Source organism: Electrona antarctica, assembly GCF_951216825.1.
Source record: "Electrona antarctica genome assembly, chromosome: 11".
NCBI lineage: Eukaryota > Metazoa > Chordata > Actinopteri > Myctophiformes > Myctophidae > Electrona > Electrona antarctica.
In genome coordinates this window covers 10,159,226-10,182,362 of record NC_136792.1, presented here as the reverse complement: position 1 = coordinate 10,182,362, position 23,137 = coordinate 10,159,226, and the positions used below count along the sequence as shown (strand labels likewise).

Genomic DNA, 23,137 nt, shown 5'->3' with positions numbered 1-23,137 from the left:
GTGTGTGTGTGTGTGTGTGTGTGGGGGGGGGGGGGGGGGGGAATCCAGACATTTTGTCATAGCTGCGTATTGACTAAAGTTATTTTGGAACATATAAGGTCCAACCCACCGCTGGCTGCCTGCATGGCTCCGCTCTGCTCGTAACCATGGTAACCATATTAGGCTGTAATGTAACCCGATACAGGTGTTCCTGCAACCGCTGCATCATGGCTCCCAGACAGTCTCCCACGGATCATTAATAATCATGGGATAATTGGATGATCTCATTTTCATGACATATTTATTCACTCGGATAGGTCAGATTTAAGATGGATGTTTTCTTATAAATTAAGATGTATGTAGGCCTACATTTTTACTATGATCGGTATTATTTTTGATTAAACAATTATATTTCCTTCTAGGAATAGGAAACTAACACTGTATGTGCAGGTTGATTTGATTGATTGATTGATTGATTGATTGATGTATTTATTTAACATATTGGAGAATTACAGTACATTTCAAGCACAACTCAATATAACTGTTGTGGACGACACCATAAAGCATACTTGTTTACAATAGGGTCCACGGTGTTCAATTCATCACAACCATTGCGTAATAATTATGTAATTAAATTGTTATTTTGACGGACGTTTCTCTTGGACGTTTACGTGGTGAAGCCGGGGCGTGGACTAGTTGATGCGTAACCTCGCGTTAACCTCGCCTCACCAGGCTTTCCCTCGCGTCACCGGGCTTTGATCCCGCCCCCCAGCCTTTCATTCGCAAAAGTGTTTCCGCTAAAATGGTGGTCGGTGCCTTCCCCATCGCCAAGCTCCTCTACCTCGGCGTCAGGCAACTGAGCAAGCCGGTGGCCAACCGGATAAAGGCCGGGGCTAGACGGAGCGACTTCTTCAAGACGTATTTCTGCGGGCCTCCCGCGCAGGGTAAGAGCTTTAACGCCCCGTTAACGGTGTCTCAATGACGGCTAGAGTTCAGCCACTGCCCCGGAGAGGTTGCATAAAGCATGGGATGCAGCGGAGGAGTGAAACGGCCAATCGGCTTCAGGTGGCTCTGACGTTCCGCCAATCGATTCACTTGCGGTAGTGGCTTGTATGGTTGTCCGACCAATGGGGTTCAAGGCGAACTCACGGAGGAGGGACTCGTAGGTCATTGAGGTGTTTCATTATTATTATTGCGATCATATTTTCAGTAAGAACATATAGCGAGAGATTGATTGAATTATTTATTAACAGTTTGCAGAATGGTAGCTCTGATCCATAGCTCTAATGCGTTGTTAGAGTTGTTAGAGCTATGGATCAGAGCTTAGGGTCGGCGACAGAGTACAGCATCTTGCAATGGGTCTGGTCCACAAGATTCGATACTCCACCAAGATACCGATGTACCTGTGTAGATACTTCCTTAATGTTAACGAAGTCCACACCCACAACACCAGAGGGAGTGCAACGAACCATGTTCAACCCAGATTCGGCACAAACAAGGGACTAAATTCTTTTCGCTCCTATGCCACCAAAATGTGGAACGCCCTACCAACAGTCATTAAGACATGCGAATCCCTTGACTCCTTCAAAACCGCTCTCAAAGGGCACCTACGGATGGCTGCAATTCGAAACTGGCCCCCGTAAAATCTGAATCCCCTACACCCCCCCCCCCCCCCCTTTCCCCTCACTGTATATGTTTCTTTCCCCTTTTTACCTCCATTATGATGAATTCCTGTACTGTTCTTTGTCTATATAGAAGTGTCTATTTGTACGTCTCTAAATGTTTTGATGAATTGAACATGGTGGACCCTGTTGTAAAAGTGTAATGCTTAATTGGGTCGTCCACTCACAGTTAACAGCCTTTGTATTGAGTTTGTGCTTGAAATGTACTGTAATTCTGCAAACTGTTAATAAAATTTTCAATCAATCAAAAGCTAGCAAAATGGGTACATTTCACATGAAAGCACAACACAACTCAATACAAAGACTGTTACTGTGGAAGATAAAGCATTACACTTGTTTACAACAGGGTCCACCATTTTCAATTCATCAGAACATTTAGAGACCAACAAATATACACGTATATAAAAAACAGGAAATCATGTAAGGAGGTAAAAAAAGAAACATAGTCAACAGTAAGGGGGAGATCAATATTCAATACTGTTGGTTTGGAGGTATACCTGTAGTAGTAGCTAGTTGACAAAGTCATACGAAAGCAAAAGTCAGACTCGATCAAATACAGCTATGAATCTGATAGTCTTGATCCAAGGCTGCCTCCCTCCGCTATAATAACAAATTAGATTTTGTATTCTCTGGTCCACCCCTGTATCTGCACCTCTTGTATTGGTATTTGTATGGTGTATGAGATTTACAGTTATAAATGTAATCAAAGTATGTGAATAATCTATAGTCAATCCACAGAGAGTAAATGAGTCTCAGCTCTGTCCCAATGGCTGTTGTTGTGAAGCATTGTAAATGCTCTATAAAACAAAAAACATATTTTAGTGCTACAGCCATTTGACATCCTTCAGTCAAAATGTGTATTTATTAGAAGTCTACTCTAAACGGGGAGAAAGGCAAAAAGGGAAGTGTACTGCCCTTCTTTAAATAGAAAATAATACAAAAATGTTCTGGTGTCATAATAATAATAATAATAATGCTCTTTTGTCCTCCTCACAGTATACCACTGGGTTGAAATGAGAAGCAAGATGCGCATCATGGGGTTCCGGGGTGCCGCCATCAAGCCCCTGAATGAGGAAGCGGCAGCCGAGCTTGGGGCAGAGCTGCTCGGAGAGGCCATCATCTTCCTCATCGGGGGAGGCTGCATGATACTCGAGTACAGCAGACAGGCTGCCAATTCACGCAACAAGGAAGATGAGCTAAACGAGACCATCAACAGTCTACAGACTCAGATAGGAGAGCTGGCCCTGACCACAGAGACACTAGATGCACAGCTCCGAGAAGTCAACAGGCTACTGCTGTCCTTCCCCCCACCCCGAAAAGATACAAGTGACGGCTCTTAGCCAAGTGTTGATGGGAAATTCAATTGTCACTAATGTGTGTAAATGAAGATGTGTGCGCCAATGTGGCACTGCCATAAGAGCCCTGCCACACACACACACACACACACACACACACACACACACACACACACACACACACACACACACACACACACACACACACACACACACAGTTTAACACCGCACCTAAGGCTTGGGTGCAAGAAGTTGACCTATGCATACAAGTATGTTGTGGTTTGGGGTATTTTGCTCATGTTTTGAGCAACCAATTGAAAGGGGGATTGCTATGATATTCATAGTGTGATAATTTGCTTTATCTTGCCCTTCCATTGCAAGTTCAACTGTGTAATATATAAACTAGATGGTGAACATGGAATATCTAGATCTGTTAACGACATTTTTGCCTTTGTATTTCGATGATCCCACAGTGACATGAAGTACTCATGGAAATTAATTGTTTTTCCCAAGTTCTCCTTTGGTTGGTACTGCCCGAGTAATGAGCATGCATCACATATTGTGCTATGTTGTGGTTCTCAATCATGGTATAGGACCAGACTAGAGTTGTTCCGATACCGATATTGGGTACTCGGGGCCGATACCACCCTCAAGTACTCATACTCGGTACTCGGGCCAGATACTTTGACCTGAGTACCAAAACATCCAATTGACACTAGGCTGAACGAATGCAACGGGAGCAGGTCTGATCCAACACAGCAGAAAATTGCCAAAAACAGCCGATCTACATGCATAAATGACAACTGACATGTATCGGTGAGTACTAAAGTACTTGTCCCGATACCATTTTTTTCAGACAGAGTACAACTCTAAACCAGACTACTACTAGTGTTTCTGTATTATCAGGTAACTAAACACTTTTACCTGCCAATCCAGGTTTTAATAAGTCTGCCATTGATGGCATGCATGGGTAGAATGGTCCAGTACCAGAGTTGAGAATAACATGCAGAAAACCGATTGTCATAATAAGTATCTGCCTTGTCGGTAGTTTTATTTGGTAATAATCCATCCCATTCAATCGTCAGTTGAACATATTTACACTTTGAATCTCTTTGTTGGCTAATTATGAGAATGTGATTATGTGGCTTTGGCATGTTGTAAATGGTTGATGCACTGAGTTGATGTAAATTAATTGAAAATAAATGTTGCTTTGATCATGCATTTTCATATCATTCTCACATTCTGATTACAAAACACACTAAACCACAGCCTTATATATATATATTTTGGCCATTTGAAAATAGCTGATCTACAAGCTGATATGTTGTGATGTGACACATTGGGACATTCTGCAAAATGAGTACTTAAGTATATTTTGATGCTGATACTTTTGTACATTTTTAATATGGAACTTGTCTATATCTATCTACATAACCTATAATAAGCAGTCAATTTAACACACAAAAATGAGGCTTGCACATTATGTGTTATTGTGTTTGATAAGGTTTGTTTATGTGATTGACAGGAGGATGGGCCAAGTTGAACATACAAGTCAATCATACTAGAGAGGCAGGAGTCTAGATGCAATACGCTGAAAGATATGGGACCTCTAGCTCTGGCCCATAGCTCTAACCCATTTTGGGCAGGAACCCCTTTTGGTGTTTTAAGCATGATGTTATACCTTAGCTATTGAAAAATAGCAGATCTACAAGCTCATAGCGTGGCACTGGGTGCTGCGCTACAAGCTTGTAGGTCTGCTATTTTTTTTAATCCTGAAAATGTGGTGCAAATCTTTGAATATATATTCTTTCAGAGCCAATGTTTTTAACTCAAATCTTTGCTTCTGGGGGGTCCCTGCTGGAACAACATATTTTCAGATGGGGGTCGGCAGCCAATTTCATACAATTTCTGGGCCTCCATGACATGAAATAATTTGAGAACCACTGACATAGAAACATGGGTTTTTCAGAAAACTGTTCGGATTTTAGGAGACATTTGTAGAATCTGGTGATTCTGGTCTCAGGTCTAAATTGCTCTAATGCCTTATTATGCAAAGGAATAGCCATGGACCACCAGAGAGAGCTATGGGAGTTCAAGAGATTAACTCATTCCACTAACAATAGAACATGTCGCTTTATTCTTTGAGAGAACGAGGTTTAGACAAAATGAAACATTATCAGGGATATCAGAAAATTCCATTAATACAACTAGAACATCGAGAAGACAAAAAAAACCCATTATCGACAGCAGATGGCGGTAATGCCCCTCTTTGTAAAGAGAAACAAAGTGGACACACTCCTGCCACCAGGGGGCTGCCGATACAATCCTTGATACGATTCACTCGTGACCTCAGTAGACCCGCGCAACTCGTGTGTGAGGAGGTACGAGGCCTTGTATTATCTTATTATTTTTTATTTAGCACGATTCCGCTTCGTTTAGCCCGTGCACAATAGCCATCAAACATAGATAAGGTAAATATTAGCATCGCTTTGCACGATTGAAATGAACGCAACGCGGGACACATAACAGAAGAATCCGCGCGCTCTGCATATTCGGTTTCGTTAGCATTATTAGCGGCTTAGCTAACTCGTCGACGGAACATTGCGTGCAGCCACCCCAGGTTTGATTGAATCGATTCAGATGGTTATATTTTGCGGTGTTTTAGGCCGCGTACACTGTTATTAAGGTTGAATGTGTTTTTGTGCACAGTCCCAGAGTGGATCAGATATGTGCTAAGTTTGCTAACGGTGCAGTAATGTGGCGATCTATTCAATTCTACCCTACTACCGCATACCGGTGTTGTTAGCCTTGTTTTAAGCTAGCCCGCGTAAGCTAAGCGGAATCAACAAACAGAATGACGCCATTGGCGGGGTTGTAACTTGTAAGTGTTGTGTTTTCAACGCGCGTTTCGTTGTGTGTGTTTGTTTTTGAAGGGTAAAACGGACATCCAGACACCATGAGTGTAGACGTGAAGAAACTCAAAGTGAACGAGCTCAAAGAGGAGCTCCAGCGCCGAGGCCTGGAGACCAAAGGCCTGAAGGCGGACCTGGTGGAGCGGCTCAAAGTCGCTCTGGAGTCCGAGGCCACGTCCGGACCACCGGCGGACCAGGAGGACGACGATCGTTTCTCCGCAGGAGGAGACGACGACGAGGAGGAGGAGGATGAGGAGGAGGATGATGAGGGGTCTCGAGACGCACCGCCAGTCATGCAGGAGGTCGATGATGAAGAGCTCTCCCGGGACGTCCCGAGTGAGGATCTCGGAGGCAAGTGGTTTTTCCCTACTCTTTTTTAACTAGTACGAAAATGATGCTCATTGTTTTTACCCCACATCCCTGAAAGTGATTTTGGAACATTGTACATTTGCAAAATGTAGACTACTACTAAAAGTCTTATGCCACCAACCCTATATGGTGCAATAGGATGAATGTATTGCATATTGGCATACATAGTATCTGCTGTTGGCGCACCCTGCTGTTAATTCCTCTAGTCTTTTTCACCGATTGCTCCATATCGTTTTTTTTGTGCAAAAGTATTTCTCATGAACTTTCTTGGCTCTGCCCTCTGGTGGATATATATTTTTTAACTTGAGAAAAATATTCCACACTGTCTTCATAAGCTCCCAAATTTTAATTGAATAAACTAAAGTTTTGGAAGCTTGCACAGATATTTTTTTTAAGTCTGGGACATGCAGACTGTCGGAAATATTGGAAATTTATTTTAAACCATAGTCTCATGTGTATTATATTATCTTATTTAACCAAATTTAAGACACCTGTTGGATCTAATCACCATCCATGAACATTTGCATCTTCAATGTGAAAGATTTGCACAAATGAAAAGAAAATCACACCCGTGAAGTCATCTATTGCTTTATTGTTAATGGGAATTTAATGTGTAGGACTGAAATAACCAATTTGCTCGTCATACAAATTCCCATTCGTTGTCAATGGGAATTTGATATTTGTGTAGGACAAAAATACTTATTTGCTCAGACACATGACGTAAATTCTCCATTCATTGTCAATGGCATTTAATGTTTGTTGTCTACACATGATGTAAATTCTCCATTGTCAATGGGAAATTAATGTTTGTGTAGGACAAAAATTATAGCTGCTCCTCAAAAAAACAGACACATACAATAATAGACCAAGAAGTTCCTTCGGGCTTGGTCCCTTTAAAAACACAATGAAAAGGAAGGGATGTCCGCACACTGTTTCTCTGCTCCAGGAATTTTTTATTTGGTACAACGTTTCGACCCTTGCGTGTCTTCGTCAGGTATGAGTACAAAACATCAAGTAGGCGTATTATATACAACAGCATATGGGTAGGTCAACAAGGAACCAGCTCTATAGAGGGTATGCGCGTGACATCATCATCAAACCAGGAAGTTATGCAGGAAGGCCTACTGAGTGGCAAAAACTACTTTCTGGCCTTGACAGCCCATAAATACACACAGAAAAGTCCTATCTGATTGCATTAAACAGCGTTAAACAATGTTAAACTCACTTTGCATGTTGCTTTGCCACTCTATGTGCCATTCACTTTAAGCATGCGCATACTCTATTGCAATGAGGGAAATCAAGCAAGACACACCCATCGCATCTCAAAGGATATTATGGCTGCAATTAGCATAAAGGGCATATCAAGCTGAGGACTAATTATTAAAATAGTGGCACTAGGGCCAACTCTTTAGAACCCAAGTAGAATAGGAAAGTATAGAGGTGCAGACAAAATGAATAATAAGCTGCAAATCAGTAAAAACATTAAATAATAAAAACAAATAATAAAAAATACTGCAACCTTTAAAAACACACACACTCGTGTGAAGTGAGGGGCGCTCTTATCATCATACATCATCACATTCCGGCCAATCACTTTTGGAGTCCTCACTTTTCTGTCCTTAATTTTATCCTCACTTTTAAAGACTTCAGCCAATCAAATCATCACTATGGGCCGGAGTATACACGGACACACACAGCTGGGCATGGGAGGGGCTAGCGTCCCTCAAAAAAGGTATTAAAATCTTAAGTGTTAAATGTCGTCTTTTCAACTGCAGATGAAGCCGACGAGGACATCGAAAGACATGTGATCCAAGACCGGGAGGAGGACGAGGACAAAGATTCGGGCGGAGACTTTGAGGCCGAGCAAGCGGAGGACGAGAGTGAGCCCCCTCCACAGACGCACCGCAGCGTGCCCGACTTCACAGCGGACGTCGATGCGAGCCGGGACGACATGAAGCCCGACGAGGAGGACAGCAGGGACGACTTGTTGCCCGCTGACGACAGCATGGATGCTGTCATCCCCGGTGACGACAGCAGGGACGTCACGACGCCTGGTGACGACAGCAGGGACGTCACGACTCCTGGTGACGACAGCAGGGACGTCACGACGCCTGGTGACGACAGCAGGGACGTCACGACGCCTGGTGACGACAGTGGGGATGATGTAATGCATGTTGACAAGTCCAAACCTGGGAAAGAACCGGAGGGCAAGCCTGAGATTAAACAAGGTAACGTTGAACGTTTTTTGTAAACACAAACCTTTAAGACAAAAGAAGACAAATGTGTAAACCCAAACTAGACCGGGTGTAAACTACTACCATCTAGAATGGAAAACGACCAGCTGTCTGCATCCAACACGGTCCTGACTACATTGCTGGTTTATCGGTGTATGAATCTAATCAACCATTTTTCTTGCCTCCACATACTCATCTTCTCATCTGTTACTGTTACCTTTCCACGTCGTGCCTTGTGGCACATAAGGCCTTCACAGAGTGCTCGTATCATACAACATCACATGAATAGTATGATTATTTTTGAGTGGTGTAAACCACTCCTACAACTGGCTTTGTTCGTTTTTGAGTGGCGTAAACCACTCCTACAACTGGCTTTGTTAGTTTACGTGTCTGTCTGTCTGTGCTCAAAAAATGATCACGGTTGCTATGGTCACCCAGTTCACACGGGTGTGATTTCATTACGTCAGACATTACGTCAGACCACAGCTGATCAGGCTATATAAGACCTTACACCACTCAGTTCACACGGGTGTGATTTTTCATGAGACACCCAGCTTGCCCTACGTGCTGCTCCTCACGCCCAATGTCTAGAGATCATCTGTTTTGGCCACATAGCCTCGAATCCTCGCTGTCCTGTGGAATTAGCATCTGAACCTAATGACTGAGCTCGGATGACTCGGATTAAGTCTTGTCTTGATCACAAAGTGGTCTTGTGGTCGGCGACGGTTTGTATTTTCCACCCTGAGACTGTGAGCTTGGGGTTCGATCCCTGGCCGAGTCAATAGTCGTGTCAAAAGTGACAAAGACCATAAAAATGGCACATAATGCGACTGCCTCGATTCATTGCCTCGCTGCTTGGCGGTCCGCATCAACCGCTGGATTGGGGCTAAATGTTCTGTGACATAATAGCGTCATGTCCAAGCGGGTTGTACTTCACCCTGAGGAAGCAGGAGATGCGTATAGGCCAGGTTCCCAAGGCTATGTGCTTGTTTTGATTGACCCAGAATAAAATGAGTAATTGTGTGTTGGTACTTTCACCGATCGTCTGAACTTCACAGCGCTGACTCTGGGGCCACTTCCCACATTTGCACTCCAGTATGTTTTGCGTTGAAAACATTTACCTATTGTAACTGTGACCACAAATGCTAAGTATGTTATTAAGATGGCATGTTATTTAGATATATGCTAGGTTTGAAGTTTGCATAGTATCCTAGTTACTTAGTAGCATTTGATTGTTTTCTGTGCACTCTTATTTACATGACTCAATTAATTACCCTGTCGCATGTTGAGTGGTCTTCATGTCATTATCCCAATCTTGCACTTACTTTACTCTGGATAAGGATGTTATCTGTGTCTGCTAGACGTGTAAATTACATATTAGGAAGTTGACATTTAGTGCTAACACCAAAAGTCTTATGGTTACACTTGTTGACCAGTCCACTGAGTTCTCTAAATTGATTTTTTTTTTAAAATAATTGCTGTCGTTCAAACAGAGATCAAAAAGGAGAAAGAGGAGGAGGAGGGATCCACTGCACGGCCACAGCAGGCAGAGCAGAAGCCTCCACCGGCCGGTGAGTCGGAGCAAGAGGCAGCAGACCAGCTGGCTGACGGTGAAGTCAAGACGGAAGGTGATAAACCCCAGAGCCGTAAGAGACCCTATGACGAAGCCAACAGGGGCTATGGGTTCTATGAGCACCGTGAGGAGAAGAGGTACAGTTTTCACCCCTGTTTGCTGGTTGTGTGTGGTGTGCAGTGTTGTTGTTTTTTTTTGGCAGCAAATTTTAGTTTTAGTCAGTCTCTAGTAATAGTTTTCACTTAGTTTTTGTCACATTTTAGTCACCTGGAATGGAAAGTCTAGTTTTAGTTGACTAAATGTCATAAGATTTTAGTCGACTAAATCTGCAGGTGATTTAGTCGACTAAAATGTGTTTTGGCGGGCCTTGATGCCGTCATAATGGCTGATTTTACACTTGCTGAAAATAGCCGATCTACAAGCTCACAACGCATCGCAGCGCGTTCATTTCAGCGTGTTCAATTCATTTTGTGTTTTTCCAGGTCCCGTACGCCACAGCCTCCCGCTGAAGACGAGGAAGAGGTCATTGATAACACTCTGGTGACGATTGATACCTGTAAGCACGGTGTTGTTGCCAAACAACCATTTGATCCCTAAAGTTAATTTCTAAATAAAACGAATACTTCTGTTTGCATTATCTATATATTTTTTTCAATCATCTTTTATTATCCACACCAGACCCACTGAAACTATACATTTTAAATGTATCGGTTGGTTATTTTTGCAGACAACTGTGACCTGCACTTCAAGGTGTCCAGGGATCGCTACACTGGTTATCCCCTGACCATCGAGGGCTTTGCCTACCTGTGGGCCGGAGCCCGGGCCACTCACGGTGTCTGCAGTGGCCGCGTGTGTTATGAGCTGAAGGTTAGTTGTTGTGGGCCAGATTAATTATGGCCCAATTGTCGCAAACTGATTAAATATCGACTTATCGACATGGTCTTGTTTTCATCAAACTTCTTTAATTACACAACTACAGTTCCAACAATTACACGAACTGTGTTCCCCATTGAACCAGTAAGTCTGATTAAAAACCTTTCCCTGTTTTCCTTCCTAAGATCAATGAGGAAATCCCGGTCAAACATCTGCCCAGCAGTGAGGCTGACCCCCACGTTGTTCGAATCGGCTGGTCCCTGAACAACTGCAGCATTCAGCTCGGTGAGAAGAGAGTAGTAGTCACAGACAGTAATACATATGTACAATTTATAATTCACCACTTTCAACCCTATTTTTGAGCTTGCGATAATGAGCGAAATGTCGCTTATCACAAGCCCAAAATAGCAATAGCAGATCTTCAAGCTCACAACACATTGCAACATATTGTGAGCTTGTAGATGTAGATTGGCTAGACAACACAAATAAATGCGGGGAGTCTAGCAGTATGTTTTAAGCAGAAGGAATGAATATTGTTGTGCTGTGTTTCAGGTGAGGAGCCCTTCTCCTTTGGTTACGGAGGGACAGGAAAGAAGTCCTCTGACTGCAAGTTTTTTGATTATGGAGAGAAGTTTGGTGAAAATGATGTCATTGGTTGTTACATTGTAAGTAGTAGTTATAGTTTATTGTATTTTGTATATACTGTATTTTGTAGTGCAATTTATTTTATTGGATTTTCAGGTTTTCCTTTTTTTTGTTGTATTTGTGCAATTGCAGAAATACCTGAGACAATGTCAAGTTGAAATGACTACATTTTCAAACAAAGTTAGTGGTTGTAGACATATGAATGGAGCTCGGAGATCTGTTACCAGGATGTTTATGGATCAAATGTCTCCATCGGATGTCTCCAATATGTTGTTTTCTCTACACTTTGAGTAAAATGCAAAACAATACTTGAGTGGCAAATAATTACAGCTTTTAAGAGTCCAGAAACATTGAAGGCATTGCTGCTTTACTGAATGATATTCTATATATCTAGCACTACGATATATAATTATTGATTATGTTTATGTCCAGCATTAACATCCAATGTACTTTTTTTTTCTTTTTCTTTTTTAAAATTATTACTATGAATAGGACTTTGACAAAGACGATGAGGTGCAGATGTCGTACACTAAGAACGGAGTGGCACTGGGTCAGGCATTCCAGTGCACCAAGGAGGCGCTGGCGGGCCGCGCCCTCTTCCCTCACGTCCTGGTGAAGAACTGCGCCATCGAGTTCAACTTCGGCCAGAAGCCGCAGCCCTACTTCCCGGTGCTGGAGGGGTACACCTTCATCCACGACGTCAGCCTGGAGAACAAGACCCGAGGCACGGAGGGACCCGCCACCAAGGCTGACTGCGAGGTATGGGACCGACCTCCTCGACCACAATGACGGAACCCCTTTTGAAGTGGATGTGGGGGCTGTGTTGTTTTTTTTGGCAGCAAATTTTTATTTTAGTTTGTTTTCGTCATAGTCTCTTGAATAGTTTTTCATTTCGTTTTTAAGTCACATTTTAGTCACCTGGAATGTTTTAGTGTTCTAGTTTTAGTCGACTAAATCTACGGTTGATTTAGTCGAACAAAATGTATTTTGGCGGGCTTTGATGCCATCAAAATGGCTGATTTTACACTTGCTGAAAATAGCCGATCTACAAGTCTGCAACGTGTTGTGGGCTTATTATTTGAGGACGCCCTAGAGAGAATTGTGGAGAAGCGTGGTAGTTGTCGAATCGATGTGGTCCCAGCCTCAGTTGGTTTACTCATACAATGTAGATCTGGCAACATTTAACTGAATATGTAATTTGTTTTCAGATTTTGATGATGGTGGGCCTGCCTGCTTGTGGGAAGACGACTTGGGCCATGAAACAGGCTGAGACCTTCCCTGACAAGAAATACAACATCTTGGGCACCAACGCGATCATGGACAAGATGAAGGTCATACTCTATGCCATTTTCATAGGCACTAATGGTGTTTTCCATTGCATAGAACTGATTGACTAGCTTTGATGTCACATGCAACCCTCTTTGTAGGAGACGGCTAAACAATGAGATAATGCTATCTGGAAATTATCTATTTAACCTGTACAGTCCAACAGAAACTATTGTAAAACATTGTAGACTAGAAATAGGCCATGCTCATTATGAATTCAATGCACATTTACAATGTCTAGTTTAAAGGCTTAACAGCACAGTTAACAGCACCTTAATAGCAGTAGAATTATCGACTCAGACTTTGGTCAGTCATGCGCATCCCTAGACTGAACGTAAAGTGAATCCAAGCTTGTGCTGGACACCCTACAGGTGATGGGCCTCCGTCGCCAACGGAACTATGCGGGCCGCTGGGACATTCTGATCCAGCAGGCCACCCAGTGTCTCAACAGGCTCATCGAGATCGCCGCCCGAAAAAGGCGTAACTACATCCTGGACCAGGTACTGCCCCTACACGCTCTGCTCTGATAATAACACCACGATGTGCCCTGCCAATGCCATGCTCAACCAACTCTTTCTAATGGTCTATTTATTTATCTTTCAGGGATGTATGAGTTTTTTGTATTGCTAAGTCTTGCTTGATCACTTTGCTTGTTATGTATTGTAAAAAAAGAAAAATGGCTCTCATTAAGTGACAGAATACTCCACGTTGTCATCCCTCAGTATATATTTTGTATATATTTTGTACTTTTCCTATCTTGTCATGATCCAGTATTGTTTTGTCTTGTGAACTTTCAACAATGTACAAGTAAACCATGACTATGTAAAGATGTTGAGAAACAAGTAAGCTCTACCTGGTGAGTAAGAAAAACACCTTCTGTTGCTATGGTAATTTTAAGAGAGACAGTCAAATAGCCTTTTTGTTTAAAGAAATCCTACTTATCATTGACATTATATATATATACTTGGAACTGTTCTGTGTTTAAAAAAAATGTGACCCTGAAGGTAAGTGAAGAATAACCCATTTTCAGCTTTTCAGAACTTTTGTGTTGCATGCAAATGCCATCAAAAGGTAGGTGGGTCTCTCCCTGGGTGTGTCCAAGGACAACGTGAGTATCAGCAGGTAGGTCTTATTTGTCTGTCTGTCTGTCTTATGAGATCAAGATGCGTATGAAGATCAGGTAAGTCCAGGTATGTGTGGGGCACCGGCAGCAGGTTAACGTCTCAAGAATACGATAGGATAGGATCAGTTCTGACTCTGGAACGTAGTTATTATCAAGACTATGGCGCTATTTGTAAAGTAATAATGTTTATTGCTACTCAGCTAAATATCAGAACGGTGCTAAATACTTTAACCTCATATTTGAACACGTGATGTTTAGGTTGAGTGAAGGCATAATTATGATGTAAAAAAAAAAATCTCACATTATAAAACTCATTTGGTTTTGATATGCTTTATCTTATTTTCGCCAATTACACAATTAAACGAGTTTAAGTTCAATGACGGAAAGAAAGATTGCCAGAATGACAGCCTAGCTCAGACGTGGGGGGTGTTGGGTTGCCAAACGGACGTCGGAAGGGCAGTTTGTTACAAGGTAAGCCTGTGGAGTGATGAGAGGCCATTAGTAAAAACTGAAGTAAATACAAACCCATAGACATGACAAACCAAGCCAAACCTCTCTCACTTCATTATTGCAGGGTTCCAGCCTTCTTCCACGGCGGAAAAAGCCATTACGACAAGTAAAACCATAACAAACAAGTCTTCTACTTCTTTCTTGTCACCATTGCTAGACAAATGTATATGGATCTGCCCAGAGACGAAAAATGCGTCCTTTTGAAGGTTTTCAACGCAAGGCTATTGTAATTTGTCCCACGGACGAGGATTTTAAAGAGCGAACATTAAAGCAACAGGGTCAGCAGGGGAAGGATGTGCCCGATCATGCTGTTTTAGAAATGAAAGGTAGGAACGATGTGCTAAAAAAACACAACCAAAAAAAAAAGTGTATATATATTTTTATTCTTTCTGTTTTTTTTATGTCTTAAATCAATCTTGGAAGATGTACCTACCCTGCCTTCCCCTTTTCCCAGTCCCCTATCATAGTCTCATTTGGCTTTCAGATTATTTCTATTAAAACGGTCTACCTGAAATTATCCACCTTAGCGCCCCCCCCCTCCTCCTCCCTCCCTCTTCTACCCACCATACTACCTCTCCCCACAATGCACTGCAAACTGAGACTTGGTCTGTAACTTGGGTGTGGCCATGCATTCAGAATTAACATTCCATGATTGGCCAAACCCAGTATGTGATGTTCTAAAACTTGTTCTTGGTTAACCTTTTTTTTTAGTTCTAGTACACATTTTGGTAGTATGTTTTGCTGATGTTTTCAGAGGTTGTATTGAAACCTCATCAAGGGGCCCTTGGTTTGCAGTGCTCTCCCTGCCTCCTCCAGTCTCCTAGTTGTTTTGTCCTTTTACACCTGTTCTGAAGTCTTCTCTACTGTGTTTGCTTGAACAAATGTTCCCTCCACGTTTTCTTATGGAGGTAATGTTTGTTCCATACCCCTGCCAAACACATTGCCACCTGCTTTCATCTACTTGCCTATTTTAGTTTTCTTTTCTCTATTGTGTTCCGTTGCCTCTACCTGGTATTAATTGTGTTCAATTTTGTCTTCCGGTGGTGTGACCGCTCTGGTCTTTGCTACCCTCCCCCTCCCCCATCTCTCTCACCCCCATCCCTTTCTTCTTGGATGGGCTGTCTTCTGTCCTGTTCCCCGTGGGCTACCTCTCTGTCCCCCGTTACCAAGCCAACTTCACCCTCCCCAACTCTGGCGACTTCCTGGACGATGTGACCTTCGCGGAGGTCGAGCGCGAAGAGGCCGAAAAGCTGGTGAAACAGTACAATGAGGACGGCCGCAAGGCCGGCCCGCCGCCCGACAAACGCTTCGACAACAGGTCGGGCGGCTTCCGCGGACGCGCCGGCAGCACCGGAGGCGGCAGCGGAGGCTTCCAGCGCTATGACAGCCGCGACGGAGCCCGCGGCGGCAGCGGCGGTGGTGGCTACCAGAGCCGAGGCGGAAACGGAGGCGGAGGCGGAGACAGCTACAGAGGAGGTTTGAGACATGATCATTTCTAATATTCTTTGTCTATATAGTGTAGAATTCCCATCAAAAGCAGACCATTCACAGCTCATAGTAGGCGTGCAACTATTTAAACATTTCCACTGTTGCACCCCTAATGAACTGTCTGCACAGCCAGGAAATGGCTCAATTAATGTGTGAATTGTGAAAGTGTTCTAGTTAATTATGGCTACAACAATCGGTAATCTTACCCACGATATGACCGTTCCAATTTCATATTTTTAGTTTTGCAACATCGAAAAGGTCTAAAGGACGGATATTATTGATATCAAAACTGATCGCATCGCTCCACAGGCTGGGAGCGTCAGTGGGACGTCATCGAAAATGCCCCCCCCCCCCTGTTTAGCCGACGAGACCGAAAATCTTAAAACGTTAACTCGTGATCTAAATCATTCCGTCCAATTCTAAGCAAAGATTATGTGTTAGACGGCCCACCGCGGTCCCGTCGCTAGTCTCGGTAGAATTAATCATACCTCCCGTTGTCGATCGCCTCTAGAGTGTTTTGGCTACATTTACCTGCTTCAGCTTCAGGATAACATCTGGTCTGTCGGTAAATGTGCTCCGCTGCTATAAATCGCTGGGTGCTATGATTTAATGGGTTAAATAACTCCGGTCGTTCGGGGTGTTAACTAGATAAATTAATGAATTAATGGCGAGAAAAATATGTATTCGTTGGGACGGCACTAATTTACGAACAGGTTAGAATATGGAGGTGGGGGGTTTCTGCCCGACAGCAACGATGTATAGAAGAATAAGCTGTATTCTCGTCTATCAGGATACAATCGCAACCAGAACCAGAACCGTTGGAGTGGCGGCAGCGGCGGTGGCGGTGGTGGTGGTGGCGGCGGCGGCAGCGGTGGCGGTGGCGGCGGCAGCAGTAGCAGCAGCAGCTACCGTGAGGGGGGTTCAAATGGACGAGGTGGAGGAGGTGGAGGAGGTGGATACAGCCGCAACCCACCAGCCGCTGCAAGCAGCTACAGTCGCCCTGCCTCCTACAGCAAGGGGGGATACAGTCAGCAGGTACACAGTACACACACACACACCACGGTGCACCTGTTCTGCCCTCCTCGTATGGGATTTATAGATCATTGCAATCTGTAACTTGTAATGCCTAGAGTTCACTTGCATAACTGGAATTAGATGGATTGGTTGTCCATTCAAATCAGCAATCCAGTTCTATTCGTGTTAGGTCAAAGTCAACACTAGATGGCAGTCTTGTACACGTTACTACCATCTTGAAAGTCACTGTTAAAGACCTAGTTTTTCCACACTTGGACCATATCTGTGGTCATCATATGGGCATACCTAACAATGGATGCCAAAACAATGGGAAATTTACATTTTTGTGTACTTTTATATCAAAAGGCCATACATTTTTAATTACTTCCTTTGAATGAAAACGTGCTGCATGATGACGTGTAGAGGTTCACATGCATATACATGAATCTTATCCCATTGCTGCGTTGTGACTCGTCCTCCAAACACAGCTGGTTTTGATTACAGAACTACTGTTTTTTTTATCCCATTCAAGATGACATCCAGACAATAGTGTATTACTCGGTTTAAACTTCAGCAGCACGCTAAAATATGTATCTGAAAATATTTTGGGTTAGAAATCAGCCATGCGCTTTGCTGCCCGTCTCTCTGTGACTTTGCTTACAAACAGATCTGCATGTGCGTGCATGAGACAGAGCTACGTCCCATAGCCTGGAGGGATGCGACGTTCTGATTGCAGTGAAGTAAATGGGTTTTCAATGTAATGGGTCCCGGGACCCAGAGGTGGTCTTTTAGATGGGTCCCAGGGACGGGATCCGCACGTAAATCCTGACGGAGCATTACTCCGACATGCGGGAACTAGGGCATTCACTTCTAGTCACTTTTACTAGTTGACTAGTTGCCTAGTTTACTAGTCGACTAGTTGTTTAACTACCTATTATGGGGAAATAAATATGTGTACATTGCAAAACTGTGTACATGGTGACTATAACTATAATCTACCTGATCTTGAGGCCTACCAAATCGGGAAAAAAATAAAAAGAATAAACTTTTCCTTTTTTTTTTCTCCTTGTCAACTAGTACCAACAAGGTCGACTAGTGGATTTACTAGTCGACTAGTAAACTAGTCTGGTTATGGTTGGGTTATGGTTTGAGGTAGGTTGTCGTTTGTCGGACCAATGACTAGTCTGAACTAAATACTGCACCCGGCCCACAGGGACATTTTCTGAGTCTCACTTCAACAACGTTAGGAGTCACATTTTGTCATTTTTTACAAATTGCCGTGTGTGTGTGTGTGTGTGGTGTGTGTGTGTGTGTGTGTGTGTGTGTGTGAGCCACAACGGCAACAATATTGGCGTGTGTTACACGATGTGTGTTCCCCATTCAATCGGGTCTGCTTGTCATGCTCTCAAATGTTCCCCTAAATCTTTGGTCTGTCGGAGGCAGCGCCGTTTAGATGAGAGTTGCGACAACTCTGTTCACTGTGTTCATTCATGTGGCTGCATGAGTCACTAGGGACTTTAAGCAACGACTGATTTCAGGACGGCTCAGCTGTCAAAATCGTTAAGCAAACAGCCGTCGGCGACGGGTTCTTTGGTTCCCATGGTGATGCATCTATGCAGCATGTGTCAGACATAAACACTTTTTTTGCGTCAGCGAACTTGCCGATATTGCTTAATTCTTACATGCGCTGGACATGATCGGCAGTGGAAAGAGGAAGTTGCTGGAGCAATCTTATTCTAAACCCGTTTTAATAAACCTGGTTAATATGACATTAGTGTTATTTCTTCATTCAGAGCATGCCAACGCATTACGCAGCATAAGAGAGGCGATGGAGCAATCGGTGTAAATGTATGACAGCTATGATTTCAATAAACATGGTTATGACATGGCGTTGTAGACACTACGTGTAGGTTCTGCCGTAGTAGAAAGGGCTGAGACGGCAAGCAGGTTTATGTATCGAGCACTGATCCAGTTCCGGTTGCCGGGAGCGGACTGCCGTAGCCGTCGTTGCTTAAAGTCCCTATTGACCGCTCTGTTGTCGGCACTCTCTAAACGGCTCTGGTCTGACCTGCACTCAGCTCTGAGCGCTCCGAGCTGCCCGTCTCGCTGAGCAAGATGGCGGCGCCCTGTGTTATCATTATCAAACTACTATCGTGGTTCTACAACGTATTTAAACCTCTGGATTGGTTAAACACACAGCTTTCCTTTTCAGAGTGAAACTTCAAAATAAAATATTTCATATTTCATTTCACTAGGTCTTTAAATGTATGTATGAATCTGTCTGTATCTAAATTGCAGTAACCTCTCCAATAAAGCGTTAAGAGTCTATCGTAGAACTGGAATTGGTTCATGATTCCCTTCACAGCCTTACTGCTCAGGATGCAATTCAATAATGACCGTTTCATTCCGAAATAGCTGAATTTTCATGGCAGACAGAAGTTCTATGCTCTGTGCAAAAACTAAAACAAAAAAACAGGCTGGTTTAATATTGGTTAATATTGGTCATTCAAAAGTGTTTTCTTTTTCTTCTTCTTCCAGACTTACAGCCAGCCAGGATACAACCAAGGCTACAACCAGGGCAGCTACAGCCAAGGATACTATGGCAACTACAGCCAGTATCCGGGCTACAGTCAGAGTTACAGCCAGACGCCTGCTGCTCCTGCACAGACGTACAGCCAGCAGCCGGCTGCACCCGCACAGGCGACAACACAGACCCAGCAGAGCTACAACCAACAATACCAGCAGGTATGTTTGTTTGTAGGTTGTCTTGTAATGCAGTGGTGCACATTTTCAGGTCAAGGTCCCCCGAAATGGAAACGTATTAGGCCACGTACTCTTCAACTGAAACGACTTTCATTTTCCACCGATATGTCATTTAAGCTTCACCAATTAAAACGTATTTGTCAAATGGCGAGAATAGCCGATCTACAAGCTCACAACGCCTTTGTATTGCGATGTGTGTTGAGCTTGTCGATAGGCTATTTTGTACTTGGTTTAGCTACTTGCCAACGCGAGAGGTTTCCCAACTCCCAAGTCATTGAAAAGGATTGGGAAATGAATCAACAGGCCGCCGTGGCATATTAAGTGGTTGGAGGATGTCACCCTACTCGTCTATTGAGACATTACATTTTTTTGACCCTGGTGTACTGGTTGAGAACTTGAGAAGTGAGAGCAGTATTGTGTCAAACGTGCATGCGCAGTGGTCTCTGCACAACTGTAGCCCTGCAATTATAGTAGTACCTTATTTTCCTGTTCCGGTTAATCTTCACAGAGGTATCTTATGTGTTTCTGTCCCAAATGTACAGAGCCATATTCTGTGTTGATAGAAGTTTGCATAGGACATGAAACTTGCAGATTTGCAGCTTTCACCCATTCTGAACGAGAACCCCTTTTGGTGTTGTAAGCATTATGTTATACTTTAGCTATTGGAAAAATAGCAGATCTACAAGTTCATAACGCGGCACCGAGTGCCGCGCTACGAGCTTGAAGATCTGCTATTTTTGAAAAATCGTGAAAATGGGGCGCAAAACTTTGAATATATATTCTTTCAGAGCAAACGTTTTTTAACTCAAATCTTTGCATCTGTGGGGGGGTCCCCTGGAACAACATATTTTCAGATGTGTGGTCGGCGGCCAATTACACATATTTTTGGGGGTCCTTGACATGAAAATGTTTGAGAACCACTGACAGAAGCATGGGTTTCGAGAAAACTGTCAGGATTTAGAAGACACTTTGTAGAATCGTCCTCAGGTCTAAATTGGTTTAATTGATTCATTGTCTCATCCCCCAACCCCCCTCCCCCCCTCCTTCTAGTATGCTCAGCAGTGGCAGCAATACTACCAGAACCAGAGCCAGTGGAACCAGTATTACAGCCAGTATGGAAGCTACCCCAGCCAGGGCTCATCTTCAGGCTCCCAGTAAAACGTTCACTGTTCCTCCTACTTCCTCCTAGGAGCCCTCCGCCCAGCGTTGTATCCTGAATTTAACCCTCAAGAACAGGATTTTAATCTGTACAGTCACGCCTACCTTTTTAACCACTTAAACCCTATATATTTCCCTTAACCCGGGGTCCCCACAGGGGTCTACACTTGATCCCCCTTCTCTTAAAAAAACAAAAACGAAAGTGGACGATCTATAAACTTTGTAGATTGGCTATTTTCGTGGAATATTTGCCTATTTGTGACACGCCCAGAATAGGGGACGCTAGGGTTCAACTGGTTAAAAGATCTTTGTAGCCCTCATTCCCTTCCACTCAGTTTAATGTACACATTACAGTAATTGTAGACATTAGGGCTGCACGATACTGGTCGGAAGTATACGTAAAACGTATAAAAATGTACTGCAATGATCATGTTTTGTGGTTGCGGTAGGAATTGTGATCTATTAGAATAAACGTCTAACGAATAACTCGAGGGGCATATACGCATTATTCACATTTAATTTGCTTAGGTTGAATACATTAGCGACGCTTTCAAAAATGTGCACAGCACCATAATCTAATCCGCTTGAGGGGAAATTGCTTTGGCAACGTTAGGATTTATTTTTTATTTTTTTTGCGACTGATCGTGCAGCCCTAGTACACATCGACTGTTGATTGCTCTCTTGTTTTCTTGTTCTTTTTTTTATCAACTGATGTCTTACTCTAAAGCCATGGCTGTGAGTTGGTAGAGTATAGTAGATGTGTAATGAATGTTATTTCAGCTGTTTGCATTTTGAATGTGGTCGTCTGTCTTAACCAACAGACTCCCACATTTTATACAGATAGAAGAACATAGTACGTTATATTCCTGAGATGCATTATGGGTACAGGTTAAAAATAAATAAAATAAAAGCAATGGAGCAAGATAAGATTAGGCTAAGACTGAATCGGGTTGCTTGTTTGATGGCTTAACCAAGAACAAAAAAAAGATGCATGCTTTTTTTCATAGACACTTTACCGTAGCCTCCTTTTTATTTTTAGTTACCAACATTGCTTTACTTTCTTCTTATCCAATCCCAAATAGACGTTGACATGAAAGAATATTTTTTTTAATAGATGTTGATGTAGTATTTAATTGTCCATACAGTCCCTTGATTGAGCAGGATATTTTGCCTAATCCTCTTTCGTAGTTGTGTGCAAAAATTCTTTTTTATGCTTTTTTTTGTTTGTTTTCAAACATTTATTTTAATTTCATTTTTATTTTTGATTGTTCAATGAATCCCGCACATTTATCCTGTTCTTCCCATCATACCATCATATCCATTTTTTTTTCTAACTGAACATGAGAACCTGATAAGAATATCACACGCTGTCTCTGTGTCTTTATACAATAAAAAGCATTTGAATATTCCTGGAGACATCTGCTTTTGTCAGTCAATCCTCTGTTCCTCTTAAACCTCCACTTGAAATGGAGTGTCACATACACTTGTGTCACATAAACCTTTTCTGCTTGTCTGTGCACTGTCTTGATGACCTTCGCTTTGATGGCATCCGAAACAGATTTAGCACCAGAGAACAAAAAAAACGGTTCTTCATAAAGTAGAAAGTAGTTTTTGTTCGTAGACAAAGTCATTTTGAAAGCTAAAAACAAGATCTGGTCAAAACCAAAAAGAATTGTACAACCATAACTGAATCAATGTTCCTGAAGTCCCATTCTGCGCATCTTGTCACTTTAGCATCCTAGTAGCAATGGCCTGTCACGCAGTGCACACTGTCAACCTTTTCCCAAGTGTTTTGAGGTGGTACGATGTACTGTCATCCATGTGGGAGTGAGACGCACGTTTCAGTCGGGTTCTCTGCTGTTGTCTTTGTAAAGATTCAGTTCCTCCATCTTGTCCTGCAGTAGAGTGACTGGCATGGAGGAGCCCCGGGCTCTCTGAGGAGGCAACGTGTTGGCCTGAAAGATGACACACAATGCAGCACTTTAGACCCAAGACAATCCGTTGATGCAGATTAAACAGTCAGCGAGTGAATTTTCTGCTATTACATACAGATGGTCTCTTTCCCCGCCAGTAGATTTGGTGTAATTGCCCTGAAAAGGTTTGTTTTCCAGTAATGACCATCTCACTGTACCTTTATCCTGCTTCTAGCATGGCTACTCAAGAACAAAATCAATAATTTGACATTTATTTAAA

At 43.0% G+C, this 23,137-nt stretch overlaps 3 protein-coding genes across 9 annotated transcripts in view; 2 read left to right on the top strand and 1 right to left on the bottom strand.

Annotated features, from left to right (window-relative positions):
• The first annotated feature begins 664 nt into the window (after positions 1 to 664).
• On the top strand, positions 665 to 4,177 carry opa3 (outer mitochondrial membrane lipid metabolism regulator OPA3). Its single transcript, XM_079514567.1, has 2 exons — positions 665 to 923; positions 2,658 to 4,177. Exons 1-2 carry the CDS (start codon positions 782 to 784, stop codon positions 2,999 to 3,001), a joined length of 486 nt encoding a protein of 161 aa, XP_079370693.1. The 5' UTR covers positions 665 to 781; the 3' UTR covers positions 3,002 to 4,177.
• Positions 4,178 to 5,254: 1,077 nt separating this feature from the next.
• hnrnpul1 (heterogeneous nuclear ribonucleoprotein U-like 1) lies at positions 5,255 to 21,854 on the top strand. Of its 5 annotated transcripts, none has more exons than XM_079514513.1 (16): positions 5,255 to 5,337; positions 5,890 to 6,219; positions 8,013 to 8,465; positions 9,965 to 10,181; positions 10,527 to 10,600; positions 10,772 to 10,911; positions 11,103 to 11,202; positions 11,470 to 11,582; positions 12,055 to 12,321; positions 12,771 to 12,893; positions 13,260 to 13,388; positions 14,679 to 14,847; positions 15,692 to 15,997; positions 16,800 to 17,044; positions 19,562 to 19,768; positions 20,837 to 21,854. In XM_079514513.1, exons 2-16 carry the CDS (start codon positions 5,913 to 5,915, stop codon positions 20,942 to 20,944), a joined length of 2,958 nt encoding a protein of 985 aa, XP_079370639.1. In that variant the 5' UTR covers positions 5,255 to 5,337; positions 5,890 to 5,912; the 3' UTR covers positions 20,945 to 21,854. The 5 variants fall into 5 exon arrangements, with proteins under 5 accessions (XP_079370639.1, XP_079370638.1, XP_079370642.1 ...); XM_079514512.1 differs by having other exon boundaries at positions 5,297 to 5,427; XM_079514516.1 differs by having other exon boundaries at positions 5,297 to 5,427; positions 8,013 to 8,470; positions 9,979 to 10,181.
• The window catches only part of rasgrp4 (RAS guanyl releasing protein 4), a 39,273-nt gene continuing 37,938 nt past the window's right edge, over positions 21,803 to 23,137 (bottom strand). For all 3 annotated transcript variants that reach the window (XM_079514519.1, XM_079514521.1, XM_079514520.1), the window contains one exon: positions 21,803 to 22,899. In XM_079514519.1, the coding sequence (XP_079370645.1) occupies positions 22,786 to 22,899 (114 nt within the window). In that variant the 3' untranslated portion in view covers positions 21,803 to 22,785. The remainder of the gene's footprint in view (positions 22,900 to 23,137) is intronic.

Excerpts from the sequence above, each read along its gene's own strand:
- opa3 (XM_079514567.1), top strand. The coding sequence starts at position 782 with ATGGTGGTCGGTGCCTTCCCCATCGCCAAGCTCCTCTACCTCGGCGTC. Across the intron at positions 924-2,657 it reads CTGCGGGCCTCCCGCGCAGG|TATACCACTGGGTTGAAATG; the intron begins GTAAGAGCTTTA and ends TCCTCCTCACAG.
- hnrnpul1 (XM_079514513.1), top strand. The coding sequence starts at position 5,913 with ATGAGTGTAGACGTGAAGAAACTCAAAGTGAACGAGCTCAAAGAGGAG. Across the intron at positions 13,389-14,678 it reads GTAACTACATCCTGGACCAG|ACAAATGTATATGGATCTGC; the intron begins GTACTGCCCCTA and ends CACCATTGCTAG. Across the intron at positions 14,848-15,691 it reads TGCTGTTTTAGAAATGAAAG|CCAACTTCACCCTCCCCAAC; the intron begins GTAGGAACGATG and ends CCCGTTACCAAG.